This window comes from Trichosporon asahii (assembly GCF_000293215.1).
Source record: "Trichosporon asahii var. asahii CBS 2479 unplaced genomic scaffold scaffold00003, whole genome shotgun sequence".
NCBI classification, from domain to species: Eukaryota; Fungi; Basidiomycota; class Tremellomycetes; order Trichosporonales; family Trichosporonaceae; genus Trichosporon; species Trichosporon asahii.
This window is the reverse complement of record NW_014040921.1, coordinates 407,185-420,737: the sequence shown is the minus strand read 5'-3', so window position 1 is coordinate 420,737 and position 13,553 is coordinate 407,185. Positions and strand designations below refer to the sequence as shown.

The 13,553-nt window shown below is 57.8% G+C and overlaps 4 protein-coding genes and 1 non-coding gene across 5 annotated transcripts; 2 read left to right on the top strand and 3 right to left on the bottom strand.

Annotated features, from left to right (window-relative positions):
* Positions 1–4: 4 nt before the first annotated feature.
* A1Q1_01319 (uncharacterized protein) lies at positions 5–3,912 on the bottom strand (the record flags this gene model as incomplete). Its single annotated transcript, XM_014328530.1, has 8 exons — positions 5–1,488; positions 1,526–2,201; positions 2,250–2,524; positions 2,595–2,725; positions 2,810–2,957; positions 3,019–3,236; positions 3,366–3,567; positions 3,627–3,912. 8 exons carry the CDS (start codon positions 3,910–3,912, stop codon positions 5–7), a joined length of 3,420 nt encoding a protein of 1,139 aa, XP_014184005.1.
* Positions 3,913–5,000: 1,088 nt separating this feature from the next.
* Positions 5,001–5,458, bottom strand: A1Q1_01318 (uncharacterized protein; the record flags this gene model as incomplete). The annotated part of the gene is made up of 2 exons (XM_014328529.1): positions 5,001–5,128; positions 5,191–5,458. 2 exons carry the CDS (start codon positions 5,456–5,458, stop codon positions 5,001–5,003), a joined length of 396 nt encoding a protein of 131 aa, XP_014184004.1.
* A 3,323-nt stretch (positions 5,459–8,781) lies between these two features.
* On the bottom strand, positions 8,782–9,462 carry A1Q1_01317 (uncharacterized protein; the record flags this gene model as incomplete). Its single annotated transcript, XM_014328528.1, has 3 exons — positions 8,782–8,885; positions 8,923–9,033; positions 9,168–9,462. 3 exons carry the CDS (start codon positions 9,460–9,462, stop codon positions 8,782–8,784), a joined length of 510 nt encoding a protein of 169 aa, XP_014184003.1.
* Positions 9,463–10,974: 1,512 nt separating this feature from the next.
* On the top strand, positions 10,975–11,084 carry A1Q1_t095. The gene has a single exon. It is a non-coding gene; the product is annotated as a tRNA-Gly (tRNA).
* Positions 11,085–11,804: 720 nt separating this feature from the next.
* Positions 11,805–13,058, top strand: A1Q1_01316 (uncharacterized protein; the record flags this gene model as incomplete). The annotated part of the gene is made up of 4 exons (XM_014328527.1): positions 11,805–12,168; positions 12,563–12,757; positions 12,801–12,902; positions 12,970–13,058. The coding sequence occupies 4 exons, from the start codon at positions 11,805–11,807 to the stop codon at positions 13,056–13,058; spliced, it is 750 nt and encodes a 249-aa protein (XP_014184002.1).
* Between the last annotated feature and the right edge of the window lie 495 nt (positions 13,059–13,553).

Genomic DNA, 13,553 nt, shown 5'->3' with positions numbered 1-13,553 from the left:
GCACCTAAGCCGGCGCTGGAAGCTGAGACTCCGCGGGTGGCTCCGGTTCCGGCTCCTTAGCAGAACGGCCGCGCCGCGGGCGCTTCGTGGGGGTGTCGATGGGCGTTGACGGGGCGGACAGGAGATCGACGTTAGCGCGTTTCCGTCCGCGAGCGGGGGTCTTGCGTGTCGGGGTCGGTGCAAGGTCAGCCTGAGTCTCAGAAGTAGAGGGGCCGGCTGCGAGCGCTTCTGCTTCTTGAGCCGTAGCAGCGACCTCCTCTTCATCAGGCAGGATCTCGTTCGCCAACGAAGAGCGAACTCGCCGTCGCTTCGTCGGCGGAGCGAGCTCGCCGTCGGTGGTTTCTTCACTTTGCGCGGCTGGTGCGAGCGAGTCGATCTCCTGCTCGACCTCCTCATCTTCAACCTCTTCCTCGCCTTCGAAGTCGGCACTCCCCTTCTTGCCTGACTCCTCTTCAGCAATCTTGGCGGCGATGACCTCAGCAGCGGCGATCTCAGCAGCAGCCACCGTCTCGTCGGGGTCTGCAGCGCCTTCCTCAGGTTCTGGCTCGTCGCCTGCTTCTTCGTCCTCGTCCTCGTCCGCCTTCTTCTTGCTGGCCGCCTTTCTCGGCGTCTTTTTCTTGGCACCTTTGTACATGTGTCCGTTGGGGCGCGGAGGTGCGAACTGGCGGTAGAAGTCGATGGTCTTCCCCAGGTCGATCTCCGTTTGGGTTACAGGGGGTGGAACACCCACGCCGTCGTAGCTAGGGGGCGCGGGCACGAGAATGTCGAGGTCCTTGAGGTAAATCAAGACCTCGGGGTAGTCAGGCGATGTGGGGAGATTGCCAACGACATTCCTGTTACGAGTGCCGTCGGTGTTCACGATGATGACGTACTTGCGCGGGCGGCCGCGCTTCTGCACCGTGTTCTCGTACCTGTTCACCTTGGTCTTGGGCGTCTTCTCTTTCGGCGTCTTCTTCTCCTTCGGTGTCCTGCCCTTCGGGGGACGACCAATTCTGCGCGGCGTGGAACTGAGAGATGGACGACCCTTCTTCGGACCACCACCACCGCCTACAGGTACGACGTTGGCGGCGAGCACCTCCATCTCCGAGATGAAAGAGGCCGGATTCTCTGCGATCTGGCGCATGGACGTGTCCGCAAACCCTCCGGACCCGGTAGACATCTGCACATCGGGGAGCGGGGCACCGAGACGGGCCATGAGCTCGATGTATCCATCGTTATTGTAGCATCGCAATCGACGCTCGCGGTGCGCAGACTCCATGACAAGGCGGATGGCGCGGTGGCGCAAGTGAGCGGGCAAATAGATCTGATCCTGGCGGTTCACGTAGAACTCGAGCGTGCGCTTGAAGATGCCAGACACGCGATCCGACAGCTCAGCCAGCGTTGCACCTTGATCCCTTGCCTCCTGGAGTTGGTAGTTGAACTGGCCCTCGACGGGCTGGAGCATTTTCGCTGTGCCTTGATACTGATACGGCTGCGCATAGTCGTCGACTGCAGGTCAGCTCCCCCTTCACTTCCTCAAGCTCACTGTTCAAAGGGACCTCGTTAACTTCCTCAATGTCATCGGAGTCATCCTTCTCCTTGGGCTTGAAATCCGGGTTGTATTTCGTCAGACGAAGACATGCCCTCTGAGCGTTGCCTACATCGACATACTCCACGATATCGTCATTGACAAGCGTCGCGATGTGACGCTGCAACTGGCGGCGGTGTCTTGTGAGCCAGTCGTCGGCAGGCCATCCCAGCACTTGGAGGAGATTATGATTGCCAAGGAGATGATTGCGCAACCCCGGGCTCTCGAGGACCTTGAGCAGGCGCTCCTTCGGGATGTGGCCCGCAGCGAGTTCCGCTTCCGAGAAGGGCTGGAAATCGAACCCGAGCGACTGTCCATCGACGCCTGCTTCCGGCGCCGCAGAGCCGTCTTCCTCGTCCGCCACTTCGTTCTTAACGTCGACTTCATCGAGGCGCTTGTGTGCGCGGTATTGCGGGTTCTGCTCCAGGAAGCGGCGGTACACAAGCAAACTCGTCGAGGAGCCGTTCAGCGACGCGGGCACCTTGGCACACAATCCGAGCTGGATCAGGACCTTCATGTAGTGGAACACACTCTTTTGGTTGCACCCAAAGAGCGGGCCGAGTTCGACGGCACTCATACCTGCAGCGCGACTGCGTGCCGCCACCTGAAGGAAGTTGAAAATCATCGGCGTGATCTTTGTTATCTGCCTTGTCAGTTGCAAGTCAAACAGCTCGCAACTCACTCGTTTACGGGAGCCGGTCAGGCGATAGTAGATCTCATCATCTGACCCCCTCACGCGCACGCGAGGGTACTTGAGAAGGAGGCCAGCCAGATTGCGTGCCGGGAACTCTTCGTCTTCTCCGACAGGTCGGAGGTCACCTTCCTCGTCATCTTCTGCGACGACAACCTCGACATTAGGCTTGCGCACGAGCAGCTGCCACAGGTGCGCAAAGTAGTCATCGTCGATGGCCGGGTCGAGTTTCTGGATATGGGCGCGAAGGAGGGCAGGGTCTGAACCTGGAGGGGCGTCAGCTGAGCCACAGGGGCGAAGTTCCAGCGGGCGGCAAAGACATCGACAACGACACACCGGCCCCATCCACACCACTGAGGCCCTCGCATCCGCACCTCTCTGCCCCGAACCTGACCACAACAACAACAATGATGACATCGCTGCCTCCACCTGCGATAAGGATAAGGGTGGAAGATGAGGTTCGAACCCTATGCGGGCCGGCGCGTGTTGGGATTTTTGAGGAAGGACATCGGGAACCTTCCTCGCGATGAGCTCGTCGGGAGTGCACTCACCTAGCACACCGTCGCACACGATGTATTCGAGGCAAGCCTCGAGCAGCTCGTGGATCCTCATGGTCGCATGAGCGCGTCCGGGCGAGCTGGTTGGCGATGGTCGAAGGTCGGTTGCGTAGCGTTGAGGGTGGATCTGCGCCGTTGAGCACTAACTGTTGGTGGGACCTCGAAAGTTGCGACCTGTGCCTGGGCCAAAGGAGGCAACGCACGTGACTTTGCTCCCGCTCTCGAAAGTGCAGCGAATGACGTGGGTTCGATTCCGCGAGGGGTCACCGCGGATCGTGTTTGAGGAGTGCTGAGCGATGGGCAGGTCTTGACTGACGACATGGAGGCCATTAACGGACTGATCTCGCTGGGGGACTGGAGGTACACCAGGGAAGACCGTGAGCTCTGAAGTGGCATGGGTTTACTGCTTGCATCGCCTTGGCTATCAATGCCGGGCGTCTCGACTTGTGACTAAACTACAACTGCTAGAGGTGTTGCACATATTGTAAGAACAGCGTATCGGTCATGAACATATCGGGCACGTCGCCGAAGAGGTGACGGCTTCAGTTACTTGGGAGTAACCCACTCGGCGTTGCCAGTAGTGCTCATACCGAGGGTGGCTCCGTTGACGGGCTCCTGAGCCTGGACACCCATGCAGCGGCCGAGACCAGAGCAGATCCAGTCTTTGTCCCAGCGCCACTTGGTGTAGTAGGTCATGAGGTCCGAGTCACAGGCGGCAAGCACGACAGAGGCGCCAGCGGCAGAGCCCCTCTCTGTCCACGTCAGCCACAGCCACAATTATTTCCTTGTTGACACCTCGGATAGTACTCACTGGGACGCTTGAAGGCGACACACTTGTCGGTACCGTCGAGACGGATGTGGTAAAGGGGGATGTCCTTGTATACCTCGGCCTGCTCCCAGATCCACTTCTGGTCCTTGTCTTCGTTCCAGCACTCGTAGATCTGCAGCTTGTTACCGTCCTCGAGTCGACCCTCCGTGTTGTCCAGGCAGAAGTTGGTACCCTTGAGCTGGATCGAACGGTCGATCGTTACGTCCTCTGCGAGCGCAGGGGTAGCAGCGAAGAGAGCGGTGAGTGCGGCGAGAGAAGAGAACAGCATACTGATGTGTTGAGTTGGCTGGGTTGAGAAGGAGCCAGTTGATCTCGGGCTCGTGGTGTTATATACCTTACGATTGTTTGGTAGGTGGTCAGTTAGGACTTGAATGCGTCACGGAACTTCACAGCCAAGATCCCCGATTTAGACGCACGAGTCAACTGAGGGCTGCAAGCACAGCGCGGACCCGCAGAACGGGCAGTCCAGTGAGACACAGAGCACCGCTGCGGAGAGTCCGTTGCGGACCGACTAAGCGAGGCTTTCCATGACCGATGGCGTCCGGCACGCACCGGCGCCCGGCGCCGGGTGGTGTTGCTATCCTCTGCTGAGTGTACCGCCGATGTCGGTGAGATCGGGAACGGATGTAGCGAGGAAGCCTATGATCTCATTGACCACGTTTCGATCACAAATTGTCGGCGAGGGCCCCTCGGCGAGGAAGGGTCGGCGCAGGCGGTGCGGCGTCACGCATCCTTCGGAGCCGAGCTTGTGTCGTTAGTCTCCCGGCCGCTAGGGTTGCTGGCAGCTGAGTGAGCATGTGTCAATGCGCGTCAGCCTTGTACGTCAGTGACATTCATTCGAACGGAGTGCAGGACGAGGAAAGAAATGCGAGGAGCCAGCCGATTTTGCCGCAAGGTGTGCCGCACAGATATCCGTCCTACTTCCGTCCCTGGGGCGTTGAGTGCTATGCCCTTCGGAGTGTGCACTGAAAGTTTGGCTGGGATCGGAGATCTCAGAGCATTCGGGAGCTGTCACATGGCTCTGAACTGCGGTGCACGCGACTCGATCGCAGATTAAAGAATCCGGGTCAAGTTGGGAGAACATTTAGAACCTCGCTTATCGTCGGACCCGTGTTACTCGCCTCATCCGACCAAATCTCTCGCTGAAAAACTTAGGCTCTCCGTCAACTCTCTGCATCATGCCAGACACATAGTTACTGCTACGACTACTTATGGTTCGAGCGCTTGCATTGCCGCTCACTTGGGAGTGATCCACTCGGCGTTGTTGGTCGTAGTCATACCGAGCAGGTCGCCGTTAGCGGGATTCTGCGACTCAACGCCGAGGCAACGGCCTACAGTCAGCTTCTGAGGTGGACATTAGAACTCACCAACACCGGAACAAATCCAGTCCTTGTCCCAGCGCCACTTGACATAGTAGCTCTTGGGGTCCGAGTTGCAGCTAGCCAGAACGACGGGCGCACCGGAAGCGGAGCCGTGCTCTTGGTCTGTCAGTGCTCACTGTCCCGAATCACCCTGCCCCCTGAGGGATGTTCAACACATCACTTACCGGGAACCTTGTAGGCAAGACACTTGTCTGTATTGTCAAGCTTGATGTTGTAGAGCTGGTCGCCCTCGCTCTGGACCTTGACCCAGTTCCACTGTTGGTCGCCAGAACTATCGCAGTTCGCGACCTGGAGCCGGTTCCCGTCAGACTGGTTGCCGTCCTTGTTGTCGAGGCAGAGCTTAGAGTTGCGGAGGTTGATCGACTTGGTGATCTCGACTTGAGCGAGAGCGGGGACGGTAGCGGCGAGGATAAGAAGAGACGAAGCGAGCATGTTCGGTTGTGCTTTCGAGTATTATTTCAAGGGGGTTAAGAAGGTCCTGTCGTGGTTATTGAGGATCTTCCGACATCACTCCGCCTCTGGACTCTTAAGTATCTGCTTCGGGTTGTCGTTAGCATCGGTGAAGCCAGTGAGGATGAACGATGCTCGGTACAATCCCGCAAGCTCCGACTAGTATACCGCTTCGAGCGAGAAGCGCGCTCTGCAGCGGAGGTCTCGGTGCGGCGAGGACACGTGCGCCGCAGTAAATACCAGCGGCGGACCATCTGCGACTGCGAGGACTAGCCTGTAGATTAGCTTCGGCAATGAGATCATGGAACACCGTAAGTCTGCACCGATTGCGCATGGGCGTCGATTGGCATGCATCGGAACCGGCGGGCTGCGGAAGGCGTGGATGTGGGGGAACATTTCGCGGGATTCCCAATGGCGTAACCTGGCCGAAAGTTGTTTACAGTACTTTCACTGAGCACAGCTGGATGCCACAATACAAGAGCTCGGTCTCCAGTCAAGACTCCCGCCCGGCAAGCACCGAGCCCGTGGTATGCACAAGTATCGCACCCGGAGAGGGGGACCGCATGGCATGGATACCGCGCATAGTCGTTCCTGTACCACATCGCAGAGCCAATTGACAGTGTCGGATGAAACAACCCCTTCGGCGTTCACTTTCAATCCACCCCTCAGGATCGGCCCGTGATAAGATACTGAGAGTGGAGGATCGCGACCTTCGTCTTTCCTTGCGCGACCAGTGAACGTCAGTGCAACAGTACAGTTCGCGATGCTCCCAAGTAGTAAAGTTATGGTTGTTAAAGTCCTTCTTCAGATGCATGCTGTCATGGCCTGCATGACCACCTGACCTGTTCTTATACTTCTTCAACGTTACATTACTTAACACGGGAGAGGGCGATAACCAGCCATTTAGTGGCCGCCGCTGCTCCACGAAGAGCTCGAGCTCCAAGACCAAGAGTTGGACCACGAGTACGACCACGAGCTCCACGAGCTCCAGGACGAGTAGACCGAGTGGTTGTCGCTGACCACGAGGTTCTTGCCCGTGTCGGACGTGATGCGGTCCTGGGGACCGAAGCACCAGTCGAAGTGAATGCTGTGGTCGTGGCCGTGCTTGCCGCAGTCGTCGAGCCAGACGCGGTCGCCGTCCTCTATTTTGTCAGCTTACACTCCCGTACTTCTCTCTGCATTCGTACTCACCACCGGTGCAGAGACACTGGTTGGAGCCGTCGATCTTAATGATGTAGTACTGGCGGTTGTTCTCCCACTTGGAGCTTTCGAAGATGAACTTGCGGTGCGACGAGTCGCTGCTGCTGCACTTGGTGGTGATCGACAGGAAGGTGTCGGTCTGAGCACGGCTGGTCAGACACCAGTCCTTTCCGTCGGGCTTGAAGACGGTGGGCTTGCCCTCCTCGACGTGGTGGTCGCCACGGGGGACAGCGGTGGCGGCGGCGGCACCAGCGGTAGCGAGAACAGCGAGGGTGGAGGCGAGCATTGCTGGTCTGGTTCGAGTGTTGGTTGAGACTGTTGAGACTTGAGGCGTTGTTGGTGGAGAGGAGATACCTTTCAGAGGTCTGCTTTTATACTCTTAAGATCCCAGAAGGGCGAGACTTTCACTGCAGGGTAACATTGCGACCACCTTGCTGAGAAAGCCCGGCGTCCGCGCATTGCACATGCACTCGATTATGTCGCTGTTCTGTCTCCTAGCAACGATGCGATGTGACGCTCCGTGCAGACGTAAGGCTGCTGGATGCTGCACAAACGCGCTGAGGACGCGCCATAACCGTGGCCTGCCGAGAAGTGCAGTTCCTGTAAACGGGATGTTATTGCTCATGGCAACATCAGTACGGTGTTGAGAGAAGAACCGGAGGAGTGTGAGAGACGGTAGGTTGTTCCAGTGATCGGTGGAAGCGTGAGAGATACCTCGGGAAGATGCTGTGCGCCGTTAACGGCAATTCGGCGGCTTGCGACGCCGAGCCCGCCACACGGCGATCTGTTGTTATCGTCGGCTGTGCCCGAAGAGTTCCCGGTGAGAGAGTCGATGTAGTCGACGCGACTGCGGAGGCACGTGTGACACGGCGCCGGTACGGTGCCCGGTCGGAATCAACCTCATGCCAGGTGGTGGGCAGGTTGGGCAGGGTGGAGCAAGCGGGAGGCAGCGTGACGGACGGGTGTACTTTGCTGAGAGGGCAGGCAACCTGGTTGGGCCTCGGTCGGTCGTCGCACTGAGGGCTTGGTGAGCAGGTGATGAGAGCTGGTCACCGTAGGTGAGAGTCTATGACGAAAGACACCACCCGGACCTCTGGGAGTGCCGAGTACCTGGTCCGGTTCCAGAGTCGACCTCCTCCCGCGGCACGAGAGATAAGCAAAGTCACAATCGAGGCCTGTATACTGGGAGTCGGGCCGAGCGTCGTCGGCGACGGGAGCCATTGTGCCTCGGAGAGCCACATGACGAATGATTCCAGACCTGGCAACAGCACCGCCCGGGATCAACATCACAGTAATTGGCGAACACCATCACCGGGAGCGACACCAGGCTATGGCTTCTCGAGGGCACGAGAGGACCATGGAGACGGCCGGTCATATTAGACATGGCCGCAGGTACCTGCAGCTTATCTGCTGCGGGGAGCAACGCGTCCCACCGCGTCACGTTCCCACATTCCCGGTATCTGCATAAGCTCTGGCGCAAGCTCTGGCTCAGCGGTGTCCTTGACCGAAGTCACCGCCGTGACGTGAGATCTGCCGTGAGACGTTGCCAAGGACGAGCCTGCCCTACTAAGAATGACGGAATCTGTGCAGTTGGCACTGCTGCGCACTTGCATCGGCTCAGACTCGCAAGTCAAGTCAGGCAGCGGACACAAACTGTCCAGACTCGAAGCATGCTTTGTTTGCGCTTAGCACACGCCGAGCCGGGCGAGCCGACAGGCTATGAACCCAAAGCCTAACTGGCGACGACTATGGTGTCCCGTTGCCTGGCGAGATAGCAGGCTTGTTGGAGATGTTTTCCAGCTCCAGGGTAAGCCGGGAACCCATGGGTACCCACGGTGCCAATATCACACTACCCAAGGCGAGCAACCTCGGGCCTGCACGCTGTGGTGTTGCATTCCCAAGGCCCGACGCCGAGCTAACATCTCTGGATTAGGCAGTCAGGAAGTAGACGAACCAGTTGAAGCTCAAGCTCTAGCACTGGAATGGGGCCTTCTGGCCAGGAACGCCGGCGTCGTCAGTGTGCACTCGTCATTTGTGAGCATAGTCGCTGAGCCTGGTATAAACTTCTGATTCATCCTCTGCTTCTTTCTATTCCCACTGTCGTCTTAAGCAGTAGTGCCAATAACGACAGAAGTCAGAGGGATGGCGTTGGGGCTTGTGCGGAGACGGGTCTTGCCGCCATTTTCGGCGCCAAAACCGATGCAGAAAGCTGAAGGTCAGCTACGCTATTTCGACATGGGACTCACCGCCGCTCTCCTCCGTGCAGAGGTTGTCGCCCTTCCAGATCCAACGGTTGCTGTACTCGGGAGTGGTGCAATCGGTGAACATAAGCGGAGAGCCGTGCTCCCTCGAGAAGTCTAGTGGTTAGCTTTTGGCGCTCATATTACGATAGCGAGGACCCGATTGAACCTTAACTGGCTGGCTTGGTTTCTGCCTTACCTCACCAAGCGGGAGCATGCAGCCAGGCGCAAGCCCGCGCATCTTTACTCACCTCGGAGGTCGAAGCCGACGCAACGGTCCAAGCCGAGCAGAGTCAGGTGGTAGTAACCGTCCTCGAGAGGCTTCCAGATCCACGAACCGAAGTCGCCCCGGCACTGCGACGCCGTGACGGGCTCGCCGAGGTTGCCCGCGACATCGTCGTCGAGACAAAGACCGGCGTCCTGTACCTTGACGGGAACAAAGAAGATGCTCTCATGACCTGGCTCAACCTGACCGGGTTTGGGCGGGACAGGGCCAGCGAGCGCCGTCAGCGCGACGGAGAGAGTAAGGAGAAGGCTGCCGAGCATTGTTATGTTGGGGATATTGATGTAGGTGATGTTTGCGTTCTTGAAGTTGTTGGGGATGTCTTGTGCCTCACCCCGGGCATGTTTTATACCCCCTCCTCGACGCACCTCTCCGCACTGATCGGAGTCATCGCCGAAGCTATCCCCTCTCCGAACGGCTTAGCGAGGCTATCAAACGTCACATGTCCTGCGCAAACTGAAGACTGGGGGGGCTTCGAACACTCGAAGTTTGATGTTCCAGCCCTGACTAGTCCTGAATTGTCAAACGCACACCTGAAGGAGTCGATGAAAGGAAGCATCCTCATCTTCACCGAACTTTCGTACCAGCTATCAAAGACGCGGGAGCACTAGCGGCAGCAGACAGGGAAATTGTAGATCTGGCGCCTTCCTGAGGCGGCGTGCTGACCTCGTGTTGCCCAGGTGTCATTTAGGCGCCGGCGAGGGGGCCCGGAACTGTCTCGGAGAGCCGGAGCATGCACCGAGCGCGAGAGTGAACTTTCGCAGCTCCGAGCGCATGAGCATCACATTCATCGGGCGGAGCAGGCTGATATCTTGGGTAGGCCAAACCAAAAGACTGGGCACGCACTCCCGTGCAATTCATTCATTTTATGTACCCCCTCACGCTTCAGCCCAGTGAGTGTGTTCCCACATGTGCCTGCTACTGAAGCTAACTTTGCCCGCTGCGCCGGTTATCTCCAGACCAATACTGGCGAAGAACGAAGATACGCACGCTGGTCCATCAACTCCCGAATGCAGAAGACGATGAGCCTGGCCGTTTTCAGACGCCACTGTCATCATTACTGGAGCCTAAGACATATGGAACCACAGGAAATGAGCTTTAGGCTTTGAAGCTTCTCGAGGACCCCACAGACCAACAGACGTCGCACAACGTCGACAGCCAACGAAAAGCGTTGGTGCCACTTGTGTGGGGCTTTCGTCCGTGTGGATGACTTCAACGCCACTTATCTCATGGATACAAAAGCAGTCCCCGACCCCATCTTGGCTTTAGGCTCCGCGAAAAGAGGTTCTGGGCATGCATGTGATCATAGCCTCCATGAACGTGCTCCGCTCACGCGGCGGCGTACAGCGCACAGCTCCTATGAAGCGCACGGCTAAACTTGTCCGTCGCCATGCTCGCCAGGAGATAGTGAGATAGTGCTATTCAAACTCTGTGTCCGAGGTCCTCTCCGCAGCACACTTGCTTTGCGTTAGTCACCAGCCGAGGGCGAGCCGAGAAGCGCTCCGAGCGATGTTGACGACAGTGGTGGAGTCGTAAGCAAGCCGGTTGAAGAACGGCTGCGCTCCGGGCCGTACTTCGGCCCGGTGTCACCGTCTCCGGCTCGATAGCGAACTGGGATTTCGAAGTCAGGTCCCACATTGCTCTCCAAATTGCGTGCCCAGCCCAACCAACTGCTTAAGGACCTACGCCTCTGTGCTGGCAGGTCCTTCGGCGTATTGGAGAGAGCAGAACCGGAGCCTCGTCCAGGAACGACCAAAAGAAATCACACACGTCGAACAGCTATGGTGAAATGGTATCATGCATCGTTGCCACTCGTCCGCAGCACTCAATGAGGAGCTGAGAATTGCGACTCGATGCGGTGGGGGTTCGATTCCCCCTGGCTGTAGTCTTTTGCTTGTTCTTGGACGTCGAGCGACCGGAGAAGACGTAGGATGACTGGGAAACATCTTCCCTCGCCGCCACAGGGGTAAGAATCGGGGACTCTCAGATTGGGAGTGGCCGATTCGTCCTCAGTCACTGGCTGAGAGCTGTGAGGATGCTGAGAGGGCCATCAGCTGTCAGAAACCTCATGTGACCTACGCCGGACTCATGGAGCCTTGCTCTGACCGGCTCAAGGGAGCCGTTCAACTGTTCGGATGAGCCGGCGGTCCGTGTTGTTGGTAAGATGAAGCACCCTCAAACTGACAACTACATGACCTCCTTCTCAGTAGCTACCGAGCGATGCCAACACACTTGCCTTAAGCCTGGGGTACTTCCTCTGACATGCTCATACTGCTGTTCCCGGCAATGTCGATAGCACATCTCATGAGCTTGATTCTCGCACAGGTCGCGCAGTCGCAGGGCACTAGCGACCAGGCCCCTCATCTCCGCACTGGTCGGCCCCGCATAGACCTCGGCGTCATGAAAGCTGTGCTTCTTCATGGTAGGTGCGTCTGCGAACAACATACTCAGAAGTGCATGTGCATGGTGTCCACTGCGTTCTTGAATCTGGCCTTGCGTTCGAAGATCTTGGCAACAACACACGCTCCTTCTCCTTCTCTCCTTCGACTCCAATCACCTGCTTTAACCTTCAACTTCACCTTTCCAAATCACGACAATCTTGACGATGGTCGCGCTTTCTCTTTTATTCCTTACGGCTCTTCCTGCGTTCGCTTTCACTAGCCCAGTCGAGCGAGACTCGAACGACACTTCCGTTACGGTTGCGGAAGCCGAGGCGAGCGCCTTGACGGGCGCCTCGGCCGCTACCGAGTCGTCTGCCGTCTCTACCGCGCAGTCCAACAAGATCCAGCTTAAGGGCAACACCCTCTGTCTTGAAACCATGGACAGCAGCGAGGTGTACATTAAGCCCTGCGGCGACGGCGCGGCACAGAAGTGGATCTGGGAGGCGGCTGGCGATAAGGGCGGGGTGCCGCATTTCACGATCAAGAGCGAGGTTGAAGGCGTGTGCCTGTCCAAGGAACCTGTTTCCGGTGAGCTCCCTGATGGAGATATTACAGCAAGAGCTGACAACAGGCCGCCCCGACTACATCTCCACCCGTCTGCGTGCCGTGCTTGAGTCGTGTGGAACCGCTTACACCTGGGGCTGGTATGGCGATCGCCTCTGCATTCGGGATTGTGAGTCGCCCACCATGGAAGCAGAAACGACGCCTCTGCGCGCAGCATGATTCACCTTTCCAAATCACGACAATCTTGACGATGGTCGCGCTTTCTCTTTTATTCCTTACGGCTCTTCCTGCGTTCGCTTTCACTAGCCCAGTCGAGCGAGACTCGAACGACACTTCCGTTACGGTTGCGGAAGCCGAGGCGAGCGCCTTGACGGGCGCCTCGGCCGCTACCGAGTCGTCTGCCGTCTCTACCGCGCAGTCCAACAAGATCCAGCCAAGGGCAACACCCTCTGTCTTGAAACCATGGACAGCAGCGAGGTGTACATTAAGCCCTGCGGCGACGGCGCGGCACAGAAGTGGATCTGGGAGGCGGCTGGCGATAAGGGCGGGGTGCCGCATTTCACGATCAAGAGCGAGGTTGAAGGCGTGTGCCTGTCCAAGGAACCTGTTTCCGGTGAGCTCCCTGATGGAGATATTACAGCAAGAGCTGACAACAGGCCGCCCCGACTACATCTCCACCCGTCTGCGTGCCGTGCTTGAGTCGTGTGGAACCGCTTACACCTGGGGCTGGTATGGCGATCGCCTCTGCATTCGGGATTGTGAGTCGCCCACCATGGAAGCAGAAACGACGCCTCTGCGCGCAGCATGAACGTACTGACATCTCAGGGTACTGCCTGGGCGTCGACGCCTCAACCCCTAGAGACGGCTCCGGTCTCCGCTTTTACGGAAATGCCCAGTGGACTGCGTCCGCGTAGAGCAACGCCTCGCTACTAATCAGCAATTTAGAGGGGGCTGGAGACCTCATGCGGAGCTCGGACCCCGATTTGTGTCACTCTTTTGTCTTTCTGGTATGATATCCATGTGTCTGAACTATGGGTGGTGAGGCTGCTCACAAGTTCTGCGGTTGTTCTTGATCTACTGATCCACTTTTAACTGCCAACGACACATGTCGGGACGGGTTTCTGAAACGAGCCTGGTCTGACAGATGATGTCATGTTTCGCCTCTCTGTCTGGTTTCATGTTCATGGTACGCTTCCCCTTGGGCCTACAGGGAGCCATTCACGCTTTGCTGTCGCACGATTCACGGAAATCGCCGCGTAGCATTGCAGAGCATGCAGAGAAGACCACGCTTTGTTCATTCACGAGAGGCTCGGGCGGGTTGGTGCTGGAGTCGCGCGGCCACCTTAGTTGGTGTAGGCTTCCGTTCGCCTTATGGTTTCACCTGATTGGGAGGGTGACACTTCCACCCG